Genomic DNA, 22800 nt, shown 5'->3' with positions numbered 1-22800 from the left:
CCTGTCAACTTTCTACTCTGACCAACTTTTCCCTGAGCGTGTCCAATCGAAGCCTCTTTGACAGACAAGGTTGATATATTATCAGACCAGCTCTTCAGTTATTTATTTATCTTCCAGAGGAAGCTGGATGTGTCAAAACATTCCTCAGCCGTGACACCGGAGGACAAAATCCTTTATGACCTTCATAGGGCTGATATCCTGCCAGAATATAACACACACATTGAGAAATTATTAGAAAGTGTGAAGAATTGTGCAATCAATATAATTTTGCTGGTGCAACAGTAGTAAGTGTATTTTGAGACATACAAATCAGATACAGTAGTTGAAAGGACACATACGATTCTCAAGTGAAACAAATGGCTTTGAGATTCCTCTTATCTGCAGAACCACAATATCCATCAATATTACAGTTCCTGACTTTCAAGGTATTTCTTGTCTCAACTGACAGCTGGCATGAACGGGTCACAATTTTGAGACTAATTATGCCAATTAGATCATTTTTTACCCAACATTAGTTGTCCATTTTTACCCCATAACTCATCCACGACTCAATGAAATTTGAGGCTGTTATTAGTTTACATTTATTAGGCTAATAATGAAGAAACTAAAGAAGGTAACAATCAGGTAAAGCCAAGTTGCATATCCTAATGAATTGCAATTAAATTGAACCATGGAAATTAGAGTAAAGCAATTCAAAAATGCATGTTTTACTTACTGTTTGTAAAACTCTATAGCTCAATATTTTTGAATTCCTCAATGCCATGAGATACATGGTGGCACAATACCCGAAGATGTCTTGACAGCGCATACTTATTTCCAACTCACAGTCCATGCATAAGTGTCCAAGGAGCCCTCTCATACCTCGGCAAATGGAGCAGCATCCTACCCCGTTTCCAAAGTGACGCATTAATTGACATGTAGCAGTGATATTGTTGCCCTGCCCACTATCACTACAACATAGTTGTGGTGTATTTCGGGTTTAAAGTTATCACAAATTGTCCCCAGAACATAAATGATGCACCAAGACCCTCCCTTTGAGCTCTGATTGATTTCAGTCAGTCAGTGTATGGTAGTTTATGAATCCCTGTGTTTATAATGAACTCAATAGCAGTGAAATAGAGGTCGTAGCGTTGTGAGTTAAGACTATAGTGGTGTTCGTTTTTCCTGCGAGTAGCATAATGAAACAGCCATGCTCCCTGGCTTTGATTCTGCATGTAGTTGTGCTGCTAGGCAGACGGCAGCCCCAGCAGGTGGTCCATGTCAGCCTCATATTAATCTCTAATGAATGGAGCTTCTCTGATTGCCAGTCACAGAACTAATGCAGACTGGAACCTCAAACCCACCCACCCACACATAGCATTTGGAAAGTATTCAGACCCCTTGACTTTTTCCACATTTTGCTACGTTACAGCCTTATCGAAAATGTATTACATTGATGGGGGGGCGACAATCTACACACAATACACCATAATGACAAAGCAAAAAACGGAAAGATCACATTTACATAAATATTCAGACTCTTTACTCAGTACTTTGTTGAAGCACCTTTGGCAGCGTTTACAGTCTTGAGTATGACGCTACAAGCTTGGCACACCTTTCCGCTAGGTGACCTAAACTGTGACATGCTTAACACCCCGGCCATCCTACAATCTAAGCTTGATGCCTTCAATCTCACACAAATTATCAATGAACCCACCAGGTACAACCCCAAATCGGTAAACACGGGCACCTTCATAGATATCATCCTAACCAACTTGCCCTCCAAATACACCTCTGCTGTTTTCAACCAAGATCTCAGCGATCACTGCCTCATTGCCTGCATCAATAACGGGTCTCCGGTCAAATGACCACCCCTCATCACTGTCAAACGCTCCCTAAAACACTTCAGCGAGGAAGGCCTTTCTAATCGACGTGGCCCGGGTATCCTGGAAGGATATTGACCTCATCACGTCAGTAGAGGATGCTTGGTTATTCTTTAAAAGTGCCTTCCTCACCATCTTAAATAAGCATGCCCCATTCAAAAAATGTAGAACCAGGAACAGATATGCTTGGTTCTCTCCAGACCTGACTGCCCTTGACCAGCACAAAAACATCCTATGGCGTTCTGCATTAGCATCGAATAGCCCCCGTGATATGCAACTTTTCAGGGAAGTTAGGAAAGCTAAGGCAAGCTTTTTCAAGCAGAAATTTGCATCCTGTAGCACAAACTCAAAAAAGTTCTGGGACACTGTAAAGTCCATGGAGAATAAGAGCACCTCCTCCCAGATGCCCACTGCACTGAGGCTAGGAAACACTGTCACCACCGATAAATACACTATAATTGAGAATTTCAATAAGAATTTTTCTACGGCTGGCTATGCCTTCCACCTGGCTTACCTCCACCCCCCACAGCAACTCGCCCAAGCCTCCCCCACTTCTCCTTCACCCAAATCCAGATAGCTGATGTTCTGAAAGAGCTGCAAAATCTGGACCCCTACAAATCAGCCGGGCTAGACAATCTGGATCCTCTTTCTCAAATTATCTGCCGAAATTGTTGCAACCCCTATTACTTGCCTGTTCAACCTCTCTTTTGTATCGTCTGAGATTCCCATAGATTGGAAAGCTGCCGCGGTCATCCCCCTCTTCAAAGGGGGAGACATTCTAGACCCAAACTGCTACAGACCTATATCTATTCTACCCTGCCTTTCTAAAGTCTTTGAAAGCCAAGTTAACAAACAGATTACCGACCATTTCGAATCCCACCGTACATTCTCCGCTATGCAATCTGGTTTCAGAGCTGGTCATGGGTGCACCTCAGCCACGCTCAAGGTCCTAAATGAAATCATAACCGCCATCGATAAGAGACATTACTGTGCAGCCGTATTCATCGACCTGGCTAAGGCTTTCGACTGTCAATCACAACATTCTTATTGGCAGACTCAACAGCCTTGGTTTCTCAAATGATTGCCTCGCCTGGTTGTTTATGTTCAGAGGTGATTATTAAAAACATGCTCCGGTACTTTGGTGATTACGTTTTTTTTAACCTCCCTCTTTGGGCTGTATGTCTCAAGGTGTAGTTCATAGATGAATGATCTAAGAGCAAAATTAATCTTTTAACTCAATTAGCCACGAAATCCCTAGTTTGAAAGAAACTTTTCTGGAAGCTGTGCCGTGCCATTTTCCCTACACGTGGGCCAGCACCCTAGCAATTCGAGTTCTAGCCAATTAGCTTCAGCCCCTCACATTTGAGCAACAGCTAGCAAGAGGCCTGCCCAGCATTATCAGATGAGTTTGCAGGGTGGGCCCAATGGCTCAGTGGACACGAGAGAGAGCAATGACGTGGTGCACATAAGTGATAGTACACATTTTTCAGGGACCACTTCTGTCTCGTGAGTGCTACTTTCAGAGCTACTGGCAAAAAAGTATACAAAAAGGTACCAGAGAATGTTTTTAAATTAATGTAAACAGGCAATTTCCCCCCATCTTGAATTAAATACAGAATAATATCAGAGGACAAACCGTTTCTTAATTAAGTTTCTTTAATTTACCCTTCAGTGACCATGGGCAGAGAAAATGTATTATTGACAGACGTCAACGACAGTGAAAAATACAGGACATTATTGACAAGGGAGGTAAGTGCTTCCAGTTACTACTCCATCACATTTCATTAGGCCTTGTTTTGGGGGCTGCAGACCACCTCTGTTAATGGAAAGATAGAGCAAAAGAGAAAAATAACAAGAATCATTAGACATCAACCATATCTGTATGCTTGTATGGGTTGTTGCATCATTTGTATAGCTGTAATGTAGAGGATTCCTTACCGTTAAACAGGGTGGAGCCCCTCTTAGAAGAGTCCGTTGACCTGCTCAGTCTCAGGGTCTAGGTCAATGTCATAGAAACAGGGCCTTGTGGGCAGCCCTGGAATTGTGGGCATCTAAGATGGGGCCAAAAAATGAATAAACTGTACTAGTACTTTGTGTCCTCTGATCAAGAGATTGATTTGACTCTTCATTGATTCAGTTGATTTTCTGCTGAGATCATGGATATTTTAAATACAGTTATTCTCCAGGCCAGTGCTTTCTTACCGTGCCAACCAGAGGGTAGAGGAACCCAGCACCCACACTGGCACGGATGTCTCTGATGGGCAGGACGAAACCTGTGGGCACGCCCTTCTTATCCGCCTCGTGGGACAGGGACAGGTGGGTCTTTGCCATGCAGATGGGCAGATTCCCAAAGCCCTGAACAAAACAAATATGGCGTTCATTGAAAGGAGAGTAAAACCTCAAATAGAAATGTGAACCCTCCAGACTGTTTTCTTGAACCGTCAAGGTAAAGGTTGAAAATGTGCTCCAGAAATCAATGAGTAGTGTGCTACAAACAAATAGGTTCTATACAAAGCATGTAAACAAAGAACCGTCTCCATTAAACGCCTTGGTCTCATAGCTATTGTACCTGTTTGGTGTAGAGCGCCACCTTGTGCTGGGCATCTGGCAGCAGCTCTATGTCATCAGCCCCATAGATCTTCTGAGCAATGATCCGGATCTTATCCGCAATGGGCAGCTACAGGCGATTCAGACAGACAAAAATACACATACGTACAACATATGAGTACCATAGAACTGGTTCAGTTCATCTACACTGATCCTCCAACATGTTTAAATGTAATGCACGCATTTGCAACAGTACATGAGGAGAAAGATTAAGTTATACTATTCTGGGAAAACACTTGATGTATAAATACTATGATAAAACAGTCATCTAGGTCTCAGAAGTGAATCAGTGATTTATGTCATCTACAGATATGACAAGACTGATGAGATGAATGGAAGAAAAATAATTGATTTCATCAATTGATTTCCTGAGCAGGATGAAATCAATGCATCCATGTCATATAGTGAAAAACAAGGTCTTTGACTGAGGCCGACGCTCGCTTTACCTCCACATCATAGAGGAACTTGAAGTCACTGGGGGCCTCAGAAGCCCTCCGCACAGCCTGTCCCAGTGCCACGGCACCAGCACCCCCTTCAGCCCAGTGAGAGCAGCGCACCGCATCAAAGGCCCCCACTTCCTTGGCCAGGGTGCAGATCAGGTCCAGCTCTGATTCAGTGTCCGTCCTGCAGTCAGGGAGACACAGGTCAGAGGTCAAAACACAGGACAAGAGGGGTAAAATAGTTTCAGATGCTCACCACCATGACTAGGACTTACTTGAAAGCATTGACGGCCACCACCACTGGCACTCCAAAGTGCCTGGCATTCTCCACTTGTTTCCTCATGTTACTGCAGCCCTTCTCCAGCAGCTCAAGGTTCTACACAGAAACACACAAAAGTGTTTTTTTATTTGTTTATACAGCTATTATATACTGCTAAAAAAAATAAAAGGGACACTTAAACAACACATCCTAGATCTGAATGAAATAAATAATCTTATTAAATACTTTTTTCTTTACATAGTTGAATGTGCTGACAACAAAATCACACAAAAATAATCAATGGAAATCCAATTTATCAACCCATGGAGGTCTGGATTTGGAGTCACACTCAAAATTAAAGTGGAAAACCACACTACAGGCTGATCCAACTTTGATGTAATGTCCTTAAAACAAGTCAAAATGAGGCTCAGTAGTGTGTGTGGCCTCCACGTGCTTGTATGACCTCCCTACAACGTCTGGGCATGCTCCTGATGAGGTGGCGGATGGTCTCCTGAGGGATCTCCTCCCAGACCTGGACTAAAGCATTCGCCAACTCCTGGACAGTCTGTGGTGCAACGTGGCGTTGGTGGATGGAGCGAGACATGATGTCCCAGATGTGCTCAATTGGATTCAGGTCTGGGGAACGGGCGGGCCAGTCCATAGCATCAATGCCTTCCTCTTGCAGGAACTGCTGACACACTCCAGCCACATGAGGTCTAGCATTGTCTTGCATTAGGAGGAACCCAGGGCCAACCGCACCAGCATATGGTCTCACAAGGGGTCTGAGGATCTCATCTCGGTACCTAATGGCAGTAAGGCTACCTCTGGCGAGCACATGGAGGGCTGTGCGGCCCCCCAAAGAAATGCCACCCCACACCATGACTGACCCACCGCCAAACCGGTCATGCTGGAGGATGTTGCAGGCAGCAGAACGTTCTCCACGGCGTCTCCAGACTCTGTCACGTCTGTCACGTGCTCAGTGTGAACCTGCTTTCATCTGTGAAGAGCACAGGGGGCGCCAGTGGCGAATTTGCCAATCTTGGTGTTCTCTGGCAAATGCCAAACGTCCTGCACGGTGTTGGGCTGTAAGCACAACCCCCACCTGTGGACGTCGGGCCCTCATACCACCCTCATGGAGTCTGTTTCTGACCGTTTGAGCAGACACATGCACATTTGTGGCCTGCTGGAGGTCATTTTGCAGGGCTCTGGCAGTGCTTCTCCTGCTCCTCCTTGCACAAAGGCGGAGGTAGCGGTCCTGCTGCTGGGTTGTTGCCCTCCTACGGCCTCCTCCACGTCTCCTGATGTACTGGCCTGTCTCCTGGTAGCGCCTCCATGCTCTGGACACTACGCTGACAGACACAGCAAACCTTCTTGCCACAGCTCGCATTGATGTGCCATCCTGGATGAGCTGCACTACCTGAGCCACTTGTGTGGGTTGTAGACTCCGTCTCATGCTACCACTAGAGTGAAAGCACCGCCAGCATTCAAAAGTGACCAAAACATCAGCCAGGAAGCATAGGAACTGAGAAGTGGTCTGTGGTCCCCACCTGCAGAACCACTCCTTTATTGGGGGTGTCTTGCTAATTGCCTATAATTTCCACCTGTTGTCTATTCCATTTGCACAACAGCATGTGAAATTTATTGCCAATCAGTGTTGCTTCCTAAGTGGACAGTTTGATTTCACAGAAGTGTGATTGACTTGGAGTTACATTGTGTTGTTTAAGTGTTCCCTTTATTTTTTTGAGCAGTGTATAATATACTGCATACACTCTGGCTTTGTAGAGACACCCGAGAGGGAGTTAAGTGGAGCTATTTTCTACTCACATCAATGATCACATGTAGCCAGTAGGTATTGGGCAATGGTCCATGTAAAATCAAGGGAGCATGTGAACTGGACCTAATTGCACTGCATAATGGATGAGCCTGTGTAGTTCAGCTCAACTAATTGCATCAGATGAGAATTGTGTCACAAGACACAAAGAAAATACCACACACATGCTCTTGATGCCTTCTAATGAAGTCTTACGACTAGGGCGCTTACGGTGACCGTATTGCTGCCACATGATAATGGTCCATTCTAAATCAAAACAAATTTCACACAAGCTAAATAATATATGTAAAGACAAGATTAAATCAAGAATAGTGTGATGGGTGAAAATATTAGCCTATCACTTGTGAATGATGCCCATCTTAAAAAACAGCACATGCTTTTTTTCTCCTCCTACTTTTTCAAATCATAGGTCGCACACCTCATATAGCCTAGCCCATAGGCCTATGTTTTGGTAAGGTTTGTATCACAACTAAAGTGACCAAATAACTTCTTAAAATGAAGCACATTAATCCGCTTTACAACGGGTGTAGAGCCTAACTGGCATACATACGCAGCGCGTGAGTTTGAAGTTTGAGAAGTTCATTTTCACCATAAAAATGCACCTTAATAATAAAAGCATTACATGCATAATCACATTTGTGGTCACTTTGGAGAATGGTGTTTTCCTGCTAATGGAACATTCCCGCTTATAGCCTATGTGCATTGCTGCACTTATGTGAAGAAATAACCAAATAGTTCAACATTTTAAGCTAAACCTGCTCATCTATTGAGTCAGGCTCATTGCTTAAAAACAGGTTTTTTGATGCTAGTGGTTGTATTCATTTGGGATCTCACATCCCACAACTGCCCTAGAATATGTTTGGAATATTTATTTATCGCACAGAATAAGTCAACGTTTGTACTATGGGGGATAGTAGATTGACATCGGCTAGTGCTTTTGCTGTTCTTTAGGCCTACTCATCTTGTTGGCTGACGAAAAGTACATGTGGACAGTTCTTCAAATATCATCAATATGCACCTCAGAATTGGATAAAGACGTGCGCAGTTGCATCCCGGATGTGTCGGTCTTCACTTGTAGCCTGTGAGAAAGGCCTGATCATGTGACAGAGCCATGTGAGTGAGAGGTGCTTCGGCATGCAGCTGGGAGAAGGGAATTATTATATTCAGCCCAAGCGCACAACGGCCACAAAAGGCATAGATTTTTTTAGGGGGCATTACGGCCACACAAAGGGATGCAGCCTGGAAATTCAAGGCTTGTCAAATTGCTTGTCAAAATCAAGTGCTTGTCAAATTGTGAATGAGAGACTGATGAAGTGTGAACAGCCTGCGCAATAAAACAAAGCACAGCTCATGCCATTCATGCAACTTTTTTCAAATCATTAGTCGCATCATGCAGCCTAAGAATGAATTAAAAATCTAAACATATAGCCCATAACTAAAGTTACATAAATAACTCTAAATTAAGCATATAGGAGTACCTGTTTCTTTGTTAACCGCTCAACACAGAATTGCCGCATGTGCGCTCTCCCTCAAATTGTTCGGAGAAAATATTTGATGTTTATGTTAATTAACGGTCAATTACTATGACCGGCTGACAATTTCATGACCGCCACAGCTCTACTTAAAACCAACTTGTGCAGAGGATGAGCAATATGCCATTAACAGAACATTATCATAAAAGGGAAGTGGAACATTTAGGATGGCTGCTCTTTCCCTGATGTGATGCGATGTAAAAGGGGTGGGGCTGAAGTGAGAGAGTGGGGGTGAGGCGCAGAGAAGTGTCTTACCTCTTCCACATATTCTTTGGGCAGGGCCATCCCAGCAGTAACCTGCATCAAAGGAGAAAGATCAGTCAAAAAGCTATCAAATTACTAACCTAGAACAAACAATAAGGGGCTGTATCCCTATTCCCTGTCCAAGGACATGAAACATACTAGTGTTTGTGGGGATGGAGCTAAAGCAGCAGAATGACAGGTCTTCCTGTGTGACCTCCAAGCAGGAAATGGAATTACATTCTCAGCAGTGCACCTGCATTGATTGAAGCGGGACAGGACATTCTATAGGAGAGAATATATACACTACCGTTCAAAAGTTTGGGGTCACTTAGAAATGTCCTTGTTTTTGAAAGAAAAGCAAATAACATCAAATTGATCAGAAATACAGTGTATACATTGTTAATGTTGCAAATGACTATTGTAGCTGGAAATTGCAGATTTTTAATGGAATATCTACATAGGCATACAGAGGCCCATTATCAGCAACCATCACTCCTGTGTTCCAATGGCACGTTGTGTTAGCTAATCCAAGTTTTATAATTTTAGAAGGCTAATTGATCATTAGAAAAACCTTTTGCAATGATGTTAGCACAGCTGAAAACTGTTGTTCTGATTAAAGAAGCAATAAAACTGGCCTTCTTTAGACTAGTTGAGTATCTGGAGCATCAGCATGTGTGGGTTTGATTATAGGCTCAAAATGGCCAGAAACAAGGACCTTTCTTCTGAAACTCGTCAGTCCATTTTTGTTCTGAAAAATTAAGGCTATTCCATGCGAGAAATTGTCAAGAAACTGAAGATCTCATACAACGGTGTACTACTCCCTTCACCGAACAGTGCAAACTGGCTCTAACCAGAATAGAAAGAGGAGTGGGAGGCCCGGTGCACAACTGAGCAAGAGGACAAGTACATTAGAGTGTCTAGTTTGAGAAACGGACGCCTCACAAGTCCTCAACTGGCAGCTTCATTGAATAGTACCCGCAAAACACCAGTCTCAACGTCAACAGTGAAGAGGCGACTCCGGGATGCTGGACTTCTATGCAAAATTGAATATTTCCAGCTACAATAGTAATTTACAACATCTACACTGTATTTCTGATCAATTTGATGTTATTTAAAAAGAAAAAGTGTGCTTTTCTTTAAAAAAACAAGGACATTTAAGTGACCCCAAACTTTTGAACGGTATATAGGACATTAATGTGAACATTCTCTAGGTTGATCTGATGATTATAATTGACGACACTGAGCAACCGCTACTCTTCTTTTGAGGGGGCAAAACCTGCCCTTTAATAGTTTTTTCTGAAAGCTGCCCATTGGAACAAGGGTAGAAAGATTTCAAAGACCCCCAGTAAACTGTGCAGTCACTCACCGTTGGCCCACCTCCATGCATCTTCAGGGCTCGGACGGTGGCCACCAGCACCACCACGTGAGGCCGCAGGCCGGAGTAGCGGCATTTGATGTTGAAGAATTTCTCCATGCCGATGTCAGCGCCGAACCCAGCCTCAGTCACTGTCCCACGAGAGAAACAACCAACACTCACATTACAAGAGGTGTTCATAGTTTTGTTTTTTGCCAAGGGAGAGGCTGTGTGTTTCAGCTCCACTTACCCACAAATCCCTCTGGGCCGACCAGCTTCAGGGCTATCTTATCAGCCAGGATGGAGGAGTTGCCGTGGGCGATGTTGGCGAAAGGTCCGGCGTGGACGAAAACGGGGGTTCCCTGTAGAGAAACTCCTCTCAATTATCCAGCAGCAGAACACACACTCAGCCAGTGGCAATGTCACCACTCTGACTCACAGAAGTCAAGTCTACCACATCAAACACCATAGACTCAGAATCATATATCTGCAGTCATCAAACTTAGCTAAGCAAGTTCAAGGCTTTGGAATATCTGTTGATTTGATAAAAATAGATTAGCTACTTTGTACCCAATCCTGCCTCAGAACTTCTCAAAGAGAAACAGGGGATTAGTAACTAAACTAAAAACAGCCACAAGCACACGCTGTCTGTCTTCTCCAGACTGTGTCATCACTGCTCCGTGAGAACATAGGAAGCTTCACATCCATACTACCCTAACCAATTAAAGAATCTGAAACCCATTTTCCCACATGGCTTTGCTTCCATCTCCTCTCCTCCAGTTGCCAGGCCAGTACAGTTCCACCCTGAGGAACTCCCTCCCTTCCCTATCCCGCCCACCTCCAGAGTCTGCATCAGGTTGGGCTTGATGGCATCCCTCATCAGCACAGTCAGGGCTCCACTCACACCCTGCACAGAGGGAACAACGAAATGGTGAGAATCTTTTAAGGCCAGAATCAACAAGCACTCATCACAAACCTCAAATGTTTATGTGTTGGTTGACAGTGTGAGAGGGAGACTACGGCCACTTACCAGGTCCTCTGTGGTGATGGGTTGCCCACTGCGGCTGGTTGCCACCACCATCTTGGCCAGGCGCTGGCGCATGTCCTTCAGGCTGCTGGTGAGAGCCAGCACGGCCATGATCTCACTGGCCACCGTGATGCTGAACTGAGCCTGGGGGAGGAGGACAGAACAAGAGTCAACAGCTCAGTATCAGTGGGTGACTAACTAATGGAAGAAAAGCATGTGTACTGTGAACTTTTACATACCTCCCTAGTGTGTCCCTTCTCAGTCGGCGATTGGCCAATGGTGATCTTCCTCAGGAAACGATCATTGGTGTCTAACACTGAAATGACACAAAGACCCATTAAAACACTGTTCTACATCTCAACACTGACATGTCATAGTGTAGCAGGGCTCTCCAACCCGGTTTCTGGAGAGCTACCCTCCTGTATGTTTTCACTCCAACCCCAGTTGTAACTAACCTGGTTCAGCTTGTCAACCAGCTAACCATTACAATCAGGTGTGCTAGATTAGGGTTGGAGTGAAAACCTACAGGACTGTAGCTCTCCAGGAACAGGGTTGGAGAGCCCTGTAGTATAGTATACATTATACACAACAGTCAGGCCACTCAGGGTACATATCCAGTACAGTCTTCAGTACCTCTGTGCCAGGTGATGGAGTCAGGGTCCATGTCTAGTCGGGCAAAGCGGGTTATCTCCTCCTCGGTCAGAGTGGTGGGGTCAGTCTTCTCAATGCCCAGTCTCTACAGGGATCACATACAGAGACAATAGTAGAGTAATTCCCTCCCTAAGACAGTCAAGATAATAATGGCATTGTCATCCACGGATACAATTGAGTTTGTACCTTTAGTCTGTTTATCTGGATGGGGGAGAATGTCCTCTGACCTCCACTAAGAGGGACCAGACGGTTATATAAAGCCTGTGGGAGAGGGAATGAGTAAGAAAGATAAGAAATGGACCGACACACACAATCAAACATGGAATACCACCTTGTGCAGTGCAATCTTTCTCAAGAACAGATGTCAGCAACCGAGAGGGTTCACCTTGTCTGTTTGGGTGGCTTCATGGAACAGACGGGCATCTATGGCGGCCGCCACCAGGTTGTTGGCAGCTGTGATGGCGTGGATATCTCCAGTGAGGTGGAGGTTGAACTGAAATCAGAATTAAACCATATGGTGAAATAGAGCTTTATACCGAAACCACTTCCTGAATGATCAATGTCTGGAACAGAATGGAAATCATTCAGTGCTGTACCTCCTCCATGGGAATTACTTGAGAATATCCACCTCCAGCAGCACCTCCTATAGATAGAACATTCCAGGCATTTAGCATTGATAACAACTGAGCATTGGTAAAGCCTTACATTTTCACACAAAAGGCATCCAACCAGTCGGTAAAAGGCAGCATCAAACAGTGCTCACCTTTAATTCCGAAGGTGGGGCCTTGGGAGGGCTGGCGGACACAGGCGAAGACGTTGAGCTTCATGTGAGCCCCCAGAGCCTGGACCAGTCCTATAGTGGTGGTGCTCTTTCCCTCTCCCAGTGGGGTGGGGGTGATTCTAGAGGTACACACAACATTAACACTGGTGTGAAACATTTCTGAGAGCATTATAGATAATCTTGATAAATGAAGAGTTCTGTACCAGGCCACTGTAGCGAAAAGGAGCACATTTTCCATGTTACATCTACAACACAACAAGAACAAAAGTTTATTGTACAGAGCATACCCAGTGACCACTACGTATTTCCCATCAGGCTGTGCCCGCAGGCGATTGATGATGTCCAGCTGCACCTTTGCCTTGGTCTTCCCATAGAGCTCCACCTCATCCGACAGCAGCCCCACCTCCGTGGCCAGTCGGTCGATGGGCTTGGGCACGCAGGAACGCGAGATCACAATGTCACTGAGGGCCACAGTCAGGTCACACATTTATTCAGCAGTAACAGCAGAAAGGAAATGTCATGCAAGTCTCTAGAGGACCAAATTTAGGGCTTTCAAACATGAGGTAAAGAACCAAAATTAGACTAGAGCCCCTACTTTAGTGGAAGGTTGAATTATTCAGCAACATTACTGAGGAGTATTAAAAGTACGAAAAATGACTAAACGACTAGGAAGTAAAGTGATTCCACATCAGAGGGAAAGGTATGCAGAGGATGAGGGGACAAACCTTGGCACAGGCTTCTGCAGGATGAGCTTGGTGTAGGTGATGCTCCACTTGCCTGGCTGGTGAGACTCCAGGAAGCGCTTGGCACTTAGCACTGTGTTCTGGAGATGAAGAGAAACAACAAACCACACAGCCAATGAAAAGCTCAGTTTACACATTTAGATTGTATTTATTATGGATCCCAATTAGCTGCTGCCTTCTTCCTGGGGTCCAGCGAAAATAAGACAGTTATATACATTACACAGAAGAATTTACAACACATTAAGTGTGTGCCCTCAGGCCACACACTTACAACACCAAATCCATGTGTACGTGTGAGTATAGTGCGCATGTGTGTATAGATTGGGATTTGTACCGAACTCAAAAGACAATTCGCTTCTATGGTTATGCCTTATAGACAAAAGCCATTCATTCTCACTGAATGTGCTCTGTGCAACTGTGGATTGCACAGTGCCATAGAAGTGAATAAAACATTGCTTTCCATTCATTTATGTAGTTAGAATTCCATTACCTCAGAGGATTACCAGACAGAAACAAATGAGTGTCTGAAATAACACCTTATCTACTACAAAATTCTCTACATTCAGTTTAACGTAGTCTGTCTTTGCCATGATGTCATGCTGCGTAAACAGGTGAGTGAATGGCATTGATGAGGTCACAGGACAGGCTCCATCACAAATAAATACCACTTTTCCCCTGAAATGTGAATTTCGGAGGTGGTGTGGTTTGTGTGATTACTAGTAGGGATGCCTCTGCCTTTGTGGTGGAGGTGGTGTGGTTTGTGTGATTACTAGTAGGGATGCCTCTGCCTTTGTGGTGGAGGTGGTGTGGTTTGTGTGATTACTAGTAGGGATGCCTCTGCCTTTGTGGTGGAGGTGGTGTGGTTTGTGTGATTACTAGTAGGGATGCCACTGCCTTTGTGGTGGATCGGTAAGCTACACTCACGTGATGAGTAACCTTGCCTAAGATCTGAGGACTCGATTTCCTAAGCCTTAGCTTGGTGGGCTAACTTATAAGATATACAGACAACCGCCGTGTTCAACACCCAGTTGTTCCCAACTACCTGCATGAGCATGGCCACAGTCATGGGCCCCACTCCCCCCGGTACTGGAGTGATGAAGCCAGCCTGCTCCTTAACAGAGGAGTAGTGCACATCCCCCACCACACGCTTCCCACTGGGTCGCGTCTCATCTGAGGAGCACAGAGAGGAACCATGCCGTCAACACAAGCACCCCTAAATGTTACCTACAATGCCCCTAAATGTTACCCATAAAGAGAAGTACCAGCTCCATGGAGAACCGATGATTCACTCCATGTTCAGCTGACATTTATTCTCAAAAAAAATAAAAAAAAGAGTACTTGTCAAAATGGAATCCAATGGAGGGGTCCATACTAACCTGGGATGTGATTAATGCCGCAGTCGATGACCACCGCTCCCTTCTTCACCCAATCCCCCTTAACCATCTCTGCTTTCCCAATCCCAACCACCAAGATGTCTGCTCTGCCCACCTGGAAAGAGACGGGACTGGATGGATCTCCTCACTATACTAGTTTGTTTCGTGGCACAAGTCTGTCAATCTAATAAACAGTAGTGCTCCGGTATGTGTGATCTGTATGTGACATGTCATCTACCTGTATACATCATCATGACGAGTTGCCTGTAGTACATGTTTATATGAATAGGAACGGCCTGTATATATGGTTGAGAGTGTTTTCATGTTCTGAGTGAGCGTGTGACTTGTCCTGAGCTTGGGTTACCTCAGCAGCGAGGTCAGCAGTCTTTGAGTGGCAGGTTGTCACGGTAGCGTGGTTCCACAGCAGTAGGTCATGCATGGGCGCCCCCACAATCTTACTGCGGCCAATCACCACAGCTCTCTTACCGGCCACAGAAACACCTGCACAGAAGCACTGCAGTGTCAATCATTAAATTGAGCACTTCTACATATTAAGTAATTCAGCTCATTAGCATTGGCTCATAAGTAGTTTCTCTGCTGTACCCACCAGTCTGTCTGATGAGCTCCATGCAGCCGTTAGGAGTGCAGGGGATGAAACAGTCACCCAAGTCCCCCCGGGATAGCTTCCCAGCATTTATACTGGTCAGACTAGGAACACACACAGAGTACACTCATTATGAGCATCCGCCATCCGGTTTCTAACCAATAAGAGTTAGTCATACTTTCACGTACTATATACACACACAACTCCTTCTGATGGTACATTGTATTTCCTAGAATGCCTTCTTTCGTTTCCCCTTTCCAACATTGTCTCCCTAACAAGCTATGCATGATTAAAACCCTCAGAAAAAATCTGTAATCTTTTGAGATGATGACATAGATCAATGTCCTCATCATTAGTACACTGGTTATAATTCAGGCCCTGTCTTTTTAACAGGCCCATCTAAGCGCAGTAGAGAAGCTCCTTTACTGGTCTCTCAGTAAGTCCAAAGAACAATCTGAATCAATAGAGTCAATTAGAGGAGCAAGAGATTAATGGAGCTTCCTAAACACCAAGACAAAAGGCCTGCATCCTCCAAACACACAGCCTGCATCCGCATCACTGTCCAATAAACACAAGATAATCATGGCTTACACTATACAAATAGAACACTTCCAGAATGGCAAAATGGTTTCACTAACCACGTTTCCATCCAGTTTATGCGAGTAATGTCATACCAAATTTGAAAAAAGGAATTACAACAGCTGTGATGGAAACAGGAAGTTTCGTTACAATTTTATAAATGCAGACAGTTCATTTGTTCGTTCGACATGGTGGGATCTTTTTGTGTCTGTAAAAATAATTATGCGAGAAATGGCAGTGGAAATCCCATTATGCGCAAATATTGATATAAAAACAATCATATCGCAGAAAACTAATAGTTAAGGGACGGTGTGGTGTGTGGTCCTCCCACTACGACTTGGGAAACCATGCAGTTCATTAGGCTACAGATTAAATAAATTCTGATGAACTTCACAGGGTGGTGAAAGTGCAGTGATCTTGATGCTCCTTTCCAATAAATATCGAGGGTCTGATTGTGGTTAAATGATGATCGATGCTTGACTGTCGTTTCACAAATAAAAATATTCCTGCTCTTATCCATAATAATCTCATTATGTAGACTAGGCTACCTGCACTGTATCTGCAAATTGTTGGCTAGAGCATATGTTCCAAGACCAGAGTATGTACGTTTGCTATTTAACGCAACAGTTTCAGACAAAACTATATCGGTAGAGTTGAAAAAGCAATGGAAACACAAGGAACTTTAGGTTTTTATTCGGTACAAAACACTAAGTTGCACTGATTCGTATCTGCAACAAGTCAGTTTGGTGGAAACACCACCGGTGGGAAAACGTGCATATTTACTTTATGCAGATTTTAGAATATTCACATGAAAATGTGTAAATTGGTCACACAAAACACATCTCAGGTCTCACCCATCCACATCCTTCTCTGGGGCCACAACGTTGGTCACCTTCTCAGTATCTATTTTGTGGATGGAGTCCAGAGGCAGCTGAACGATGAGGCCATGGATAGCAGAGTTCCCATTCACCTCCATAATGCTGTGCAGCACCTACAGAGTGATTGGGGTATGTAAAAGAGAGTGGAAGGGAAAGAAAGCTATAGAGAGAGAATGACAGAGTGCCAGAAAGAGGCCTGCAGAGACCACCAGGCAGAAACGCTATGCAAGCTGTGAAGTTAACTCCCTTAGGATCCCGCCTCACCTCATCCTCTGTGGCAGTCTTGGGGAGCCTCAGGTGTGTGGCATTAATTCCAATCTACAGTAGGCACAAGAAAAACAGAGTTTAAAGGGATACTATCTACTTCCCCAGCGTCAGATGAATTTGTCGATACCATTTTTATGTCTCTGCATCCAGTACGAAGGAAGTTAGAGGTAGTTTCACGAGCCAATGCTAACTACCATAAGCTCAATGACTCAAAGTCAATGGTATCTGGGAAAGTAGATAAAGGGCCATTGCCAAAATCCTGAAGTATCCCTTTAAGAACTGAACAGAGAACAATTTGGAATATGTATGAAACAGGAACGATCACATCAGGCATTCTGTTATTTACCTCAGCTGCTGCCTTCAGCTTCATGCTGATGTAGAGGTTTGAATCATCTCTGTCCCCCACCTGAAAAGCGCACAGCAAAATTGAGTAAATCTGTAGTCTTTGTTTGCTCCAATAATGCTTTTACAAACTCGTCAATAACCAATGTTAGACCGTTAATACATTATGTTTCATATTTTAGCTAGCGCCATATAACAGACAAAGTATACGAATGGAATTAGCCCCTCCACTCTGAGCTAGTGGTTCTGAATCTGACTGAGGAAAGATATGACCCAAGGCTATATTCTGTATCCATTTTAGCATGGAGCACAAATTAGTGACTCTCAAAATTATACAAAACCCTACCCATTGACCATTTAAGGAAACAGGCCATGGGGAAAATACTCTCCATGGGATGAATCAGAATCAAGATTTGAACTAGAGCCCTTACAGCATACTCTTGCACTTACCTGTAACACAACCAGACCTGGTCGAAAATTAGGATCCTGCGTCTTCATCTGCGCCACATCCTTCTTCAGCCTCTCCCTTACCTGCCTGTGGACACAAAAGGAGCTGCGGTCAATCTCACAGAGAGAAAGCAGGGGGACAGTTATTCAGGGTTAGAACCTGGTTTGTCCTACAGGGATGTGGTGTGCCCAGAGACCTCTGAAGCCATGGACCTCCACCCTTCAACTGTCCACATGGCACCTTGGAGCGTCCAAGAGGTGAGGTGCAGCATGACTACCAGCTGAGAGACAACTACAGGGGTATGGAAGAGAGCACCCCAGGAATGAAATGCTGGGAAGGAGCCCTAATGGCACGTAGGGACAGACCACAGGCAATCTTGGGTGTAGTTGGCCATTTTGGCGTGGGAGACCGCAATGTACTACGCAACAACTTTAGAACTCCTTGCTAGGGGGCTAGATTGTTACAGGGCAATTCCAAGGTAACAGAACTACGCTGAGACTGATTTTCACTTTAAAATATATGCCAAACAAAAAAAGATTGAAATCAAAGTTTAACAAATCATACAAATATTCACAATGACTACTTTGAACAATTTACACAGTAAAGAAATACTGGAAAAACTGTGCAGATGTACAGTATGGTAACAGAACTCAGGTCAAATCTCCCTCAGTTTTATTTTGTTACCAAACTTTGTATCTGCACAGTTCTTCCTGTAAATGTGTTTTTGTACAATGTTCTGTGGAAATTGTTCAAAGTAGTCCTTGTGCATAGAGTTCTACGGTTTGTTAAACTTTGAAATCAATGGTTTTTGTTTGGTATACATTTAAAGTGAAAAATCGGAGTCTCAGCCTAATTCCGTTACCATGGAATTGCCCTACACTAAGTGATGTCCATGGAAATCCTTCGGCCCACCCAAATGAGGCCATCTGGAAGGGGCATCTCAGCAGCACAGCATCTTAAGCATTTTCTTGCAACTAAACAGTTACATGAGTGAGTTAAGAGGGATTTTAGGGTCATCAGCAACTTCTCATGGTCTGGATGCCACAGTAAGACCTCTTGATTCAGTCATAGATGTAACAGAAAACCACAGTGCACAGAGTTGGATGAACAGATACCAAAGCAAAATGTGTGAGATAAGGGTAAAACTTACTCAACCTCTCATTTTACATTTTAGTCATTTAGCAGACGCTCTTATCCAGAGCGACTTACAGTAGTGAATGCATACATTTCATTTCATGCATTTAAAAAAAAAAATTAACTGTCCCCCCGTGGGATTCGAACCCACAACCCTGGCGTTGCACACACCATGCTGGCGTTGCAAACACCATGCTCTACCAACTGAGCCACAGGGAAGACTATCATAGTCCACAACAGATTGGTGTGAGGTAATACATACATTTTTTCTGTGTTTAAAACACCCTCTGGTCTTCAACAAGATCAAATAATGATGTCTTGGAAGGTAATTTCATTGACAGAGACTGAGCAATACAAAATATACAAAAAGACTAACAAAAGTGCTTAAACTCACTCATGATTGCAAGATTGACTTGCTTGCAGACAGGTTGAAAGTTTGTTTCTTCAACTACTATTGAGAAATCATTGATTTTGTTTGCACATTCTGCACACAATTGAGAATGCCCAATAATCAAGGTAGGCCCTACAGACACATTTCAAGCAGTCAGTCACCAACCCTAAAGTCTCAGACCCAGACAATACTACAGGTTCTCTAGAAATGTTGCAGATAACAGTGGTGGCAACACTAGTCTATATTGTATCAGTACAAGGGAGTTATCTAATCCTTTATTGGTCAACACTGGCCATCAAACAAGTGTTGTACTCTGATCAAGGCCACAGTGTAGTAGTTCCTTTGCAGCTACTCTGCAACAGCCTAGTCCACAGATTACAACAGTACTGCTTTAATGTTACCTCTGAAATTATTTAGGTAATGAACAGCACAACTGAACTGATTAAAGAAAAGGATGTAAGTTGAAGAATATGTGGTTTTTGGTCATTCAGCTTGAAATAGACCTAATTGACTAATGGGTAGTATGAGTTACACAGTTAGGAGGGCACTGGCAGTCGAGCCTTGTGACAAGCATGAGATGCTGAATAAAAGTCTCTTTAGATATCAAAAGTCAGGTTGTCATCTAAAATACTCTTGATAAAACTACATAGTCAGTCAGGTGAGTATCAAGTGGAACTGGACTTAGAACTGTTCAAAACTGAACTGGGTCCGGTTTCCCAAAAGCATCTTTAAGGCTAAATTTGTTAGAACCATAGGATCTTATGATGAATTTAGCCTTACGATACCTTTGGGAATTTAGCCTTACGATACCTTTGGGAATTTAGCCTTACGATACCTTTGGGAATTTAGCCTTACGATACCTTTGGGAATTTAGCCTTACGATACCTTTGGGAATTTAGCCTTACGATACCTTTGGGAATTTAGCCTTACGATACCTTTGGGAATTTAGCCTTACGATACCTTTGGGAATTTAGCCTTACAATACCTTTGGGAATTTAGCCTTACGATACCTTTGGGAAACCGGGCCCTGTTCAAAACACTGCTGGGAAACAAATATGGCAAAGATGAGAAACTTTGCTGTTACTTGTTCTATGTTTTCTGGACATTACAAATTAATCTACCAGACGAATCAATTGAAATCAAATGTAGGTAAGTCTTGGATTACATACAATTTAATAAAGCATATCACTGTTGTTCAATCTATCCATCCACATTCCATTACATAATAATGTATCAAGGTTGGGAATAATGTAGCAACCATAAAATGTAGGGCTAGGCGGTAGGTATACCATACCAGTATTGATGCACGGAATGGTTTGGATTTTTACTTCTATAAAAGTATTTGAATGTGATACGTTGTGCGTAACGTCAATTTTTATAGTTTAATTCGCTACTTTAGTCGTCGCTCTTCGTTCTCTTTCTCTCGCCATGCCACTTTCCACAGACCTAGCCCCGCCCCCTGTCACTCAAGGAGCGCATTAGTCGTTCCTCGACCACAAGAGACACCTGCTTTCAGTCTGTATGGTCAATGCATCACATACAATTGTGTTGATGACAACAATGCTGTTTTCACTTTGCTTCTCACTATACATGAAGTAGCTAACAGAAAACATTCAATGTAGCCAAAGATTATAGGGTCCCCTAGGAATCACTTATCAACCCTTTGGTTCCTACCCTGTCACAATAACTACTCCCTGGCATTTTCATTCATTGTAATGTCAAATGCCATATTCAAAGTGCCCAGTATTATATTCTTACTTTAGAATAATCATTCAATTTCCATGATTCCAACAGTTCACCCAAGTGTTTTGCCCTAAATCACAAGTCAAATTGCAACATTTGTTTAAAAATAAATCCTAGGTTGTTTGCTCATATTGTGCAGCCCTACGTGGCAGTGTGCAAATGATCCCAAAAGAGTGCAGGAAATGTAGAAATCAATGACAATGCTGAAAGTTATTTTTAGTTGTTTGAATTGATCAGTAAAAAACAATCAGAATGGAAAAACACCCATTGAAATCCATCAGAATGTGTGTGTTGCCATCCTAAGGTCACCTACTACTGTTAAAGCAAATGTAGAACTTTTATTATTCAAAAACAACAATACCATCCATCTTTTTTTATTTTTATAGTGACATGATATTTTGGCCATATATCACCCACCCCTAATAAAAATAGAATGAAACATTCTAGTTCGTGGTACCAACTTTGCCCAGAATGTTTTCACAATATTCCAGTGAAGCTGCAAAAATGACTGCAATATTGTTTCCATCTACTTTACCTGAGACTTACACTGCATTCATAACCAAGTGAGAAGGTGGTATTTACCACATAGAACTGGAAAATTCCACTTGAACACCCCTCCAACTGGTAATTACTAGTGGGAAACTAATCTATCAAAAATGGATAACATAATTTTCAGCAGTTAAATGGAACAAAACATTATTTATAAAAAACAATCTAATATAACGGGGTTTACAAGAATGCTGGCTGTACTTCAAGTTTATGGTTGACAGCTTGTTGGCCATTAGCCAATCAACGTTTTTCAACTAGTTCAAAGCACGTGAATGCATCCAACTAGCATTTACAACATCCTAACTGGTCATTCCACTTTTCCACTTGGTTATGAACGCAGCATAAAAGGACGACTTCCAACTAGTAATTACCAGTTGGAGGGGCGTTCACGTCGACATCACCAAAATGGATACTGTTGTATTTAGAACTTCATGAGAATGAGAGAGAGTTCTTGTGTTTTTTTTAGAATCTGATCCAATATTGTTTGATGTTTGCAATATATTGGGATGAGATTCTGCAGAACATCCTGAGAATAGAATGAGGTTGCCAGACCATGCTTGATGCACGTGGCTGTTAACGATTCAAACACTGACCCAATGTCTGAAAGACATTCTATTTCTATGGACTGCAACAGAAGGTTAGATATGTGACAAAACCTGCCTGCTTCGTTGAAGCAATGTTCCTATAGATAACGTTAGTTTACACAAAATCAACATGGTGCTTTGTTATATCTGTACCATAAATGTGTGCTAGCGAGCAAATTTACAAAAACGTCCAACAGATTGGTTAAAAAATGTGCACTTACGCTGAAACTTCTTTTCCACTAATGATTTGCGCTGACATCGTTGGGCTAAACCAGCTGGTCCCCTAAACACAGTTAGCTAGTTATCTTCTTTCCTCTGAGTGTTGATTCTGATTACTTGTGGCGGTAGAGCTAGTGTTGTAAATTATATACCGTGCCAGAGTAGCTCAAATCAATATGGCTTGTAAAAAATCGTCAATATGGCCATAAAAACTTCTGACTATATTAGCACACGTAGCTAGTACTGGGTGGAGTAATCTATATGGCTATCAACCCGTCAGAGAACAGTCTGAGTTGAGGGCAGGAATTATTGACCAATCACGAGTCTTAAAATCATGCCAATCCAATACAACCAATAAG

General features: G+C 43.2%; 1 protein-coding gene across 1 annotated transcript; it reads right to left on the bottom strand.

Moving 5' to 3' along the window:
* Positions 1 to 3500: 3500 nt before the first annotated feature.
* Positions 3501 to 22682, bottom strand: mthfd1b (methylenetetrahydrofolate dehydrogenase (NADP+ dependent) 1b). The gene is made up of 28 exons (XM_014163635.3): positions 22444 to 22682; positions 17824 to 17908; positions 17378 to 17437; positions 17029 to 17082; positions 16741 to 16877; positions 15311 to 15411; positions 15068 to 15204; positions 14707 to 14818; positions 14373 to 14500; positions 13313 to 13410; positions 12875 to 13048; positions 12570 to 12706; positions 12403 to 12449; positions 12192 to 12299; positions 11993 to 12067; positions 11789 to 11891; positions 11395 to 11471; positions 11159 to 11299; positions 10967 to 11035; positions 10379 to 10490; positions 10141 to 10280; positions 8787 to 8828; positions 5185 to 5285; positions 4916 to 5093; positions 4432 to 4539; positions 4065 to 4217; positions 3801 to 3913; positions 3501 to 3678 (listed from the first exon to the last, which is right to left on the bottom strand). The coding sequence occupies exons 1-27, from the start codon at positions 22479 to 22481 to the stop codon at positions 3824 to 3826; spliced, it is 2805 nt and encodes a 934-aa protein (XP_014019110.1). The 5' UTR covers positions 22482 to 22682; the 3' UTR covers positions 3501 to 3678; positions 3801 to 3823.
* Between the last annotated feature and the right edge of the window lie 118 nt (positions 22683 to 22800).

This window comes from Salmo salar, chromosome 01, assembly GCF_965601325.2.
Source record: "Salmo salar chromosome 01, fSalSal1, whole genome shotgun sequence".
Classification (NCBI taxonomy): Eukaryota; Metazoa; Chordata; class Actinopteri; order Salmoniformes; family Salmonidae; genus Salmo; species Salmo salar.
Note: the sequence above shows the minus strand (reverse complement) of the source record. Positions and strands in the feature narration are given on the sequence as shown.

Bases quoted from the DNA above. Each gene is read 5' to 3' on its own strand.
- mthfd1b (XM_014163635.3), bottom strand. From the start codon at position 22,481: ATGTCAGCGCAAATCATTAGTGGAAAAGAAGTTTCAGC. The intron at 11,472-11,788 runs GTACTGAAGACT...GTGTCATTTCAG, and splicing joins CTCCATCACCTGGCACAGAG to TGTTAGACACCAATGATCGT. The intron at 10,491-10,966 runs GTGGGCGGGATA...GTTTCTCTACAG, and splicing joins ACCTGATGCAGACTCTGGAG to GGAACCCCCGTTTTCGTCCA.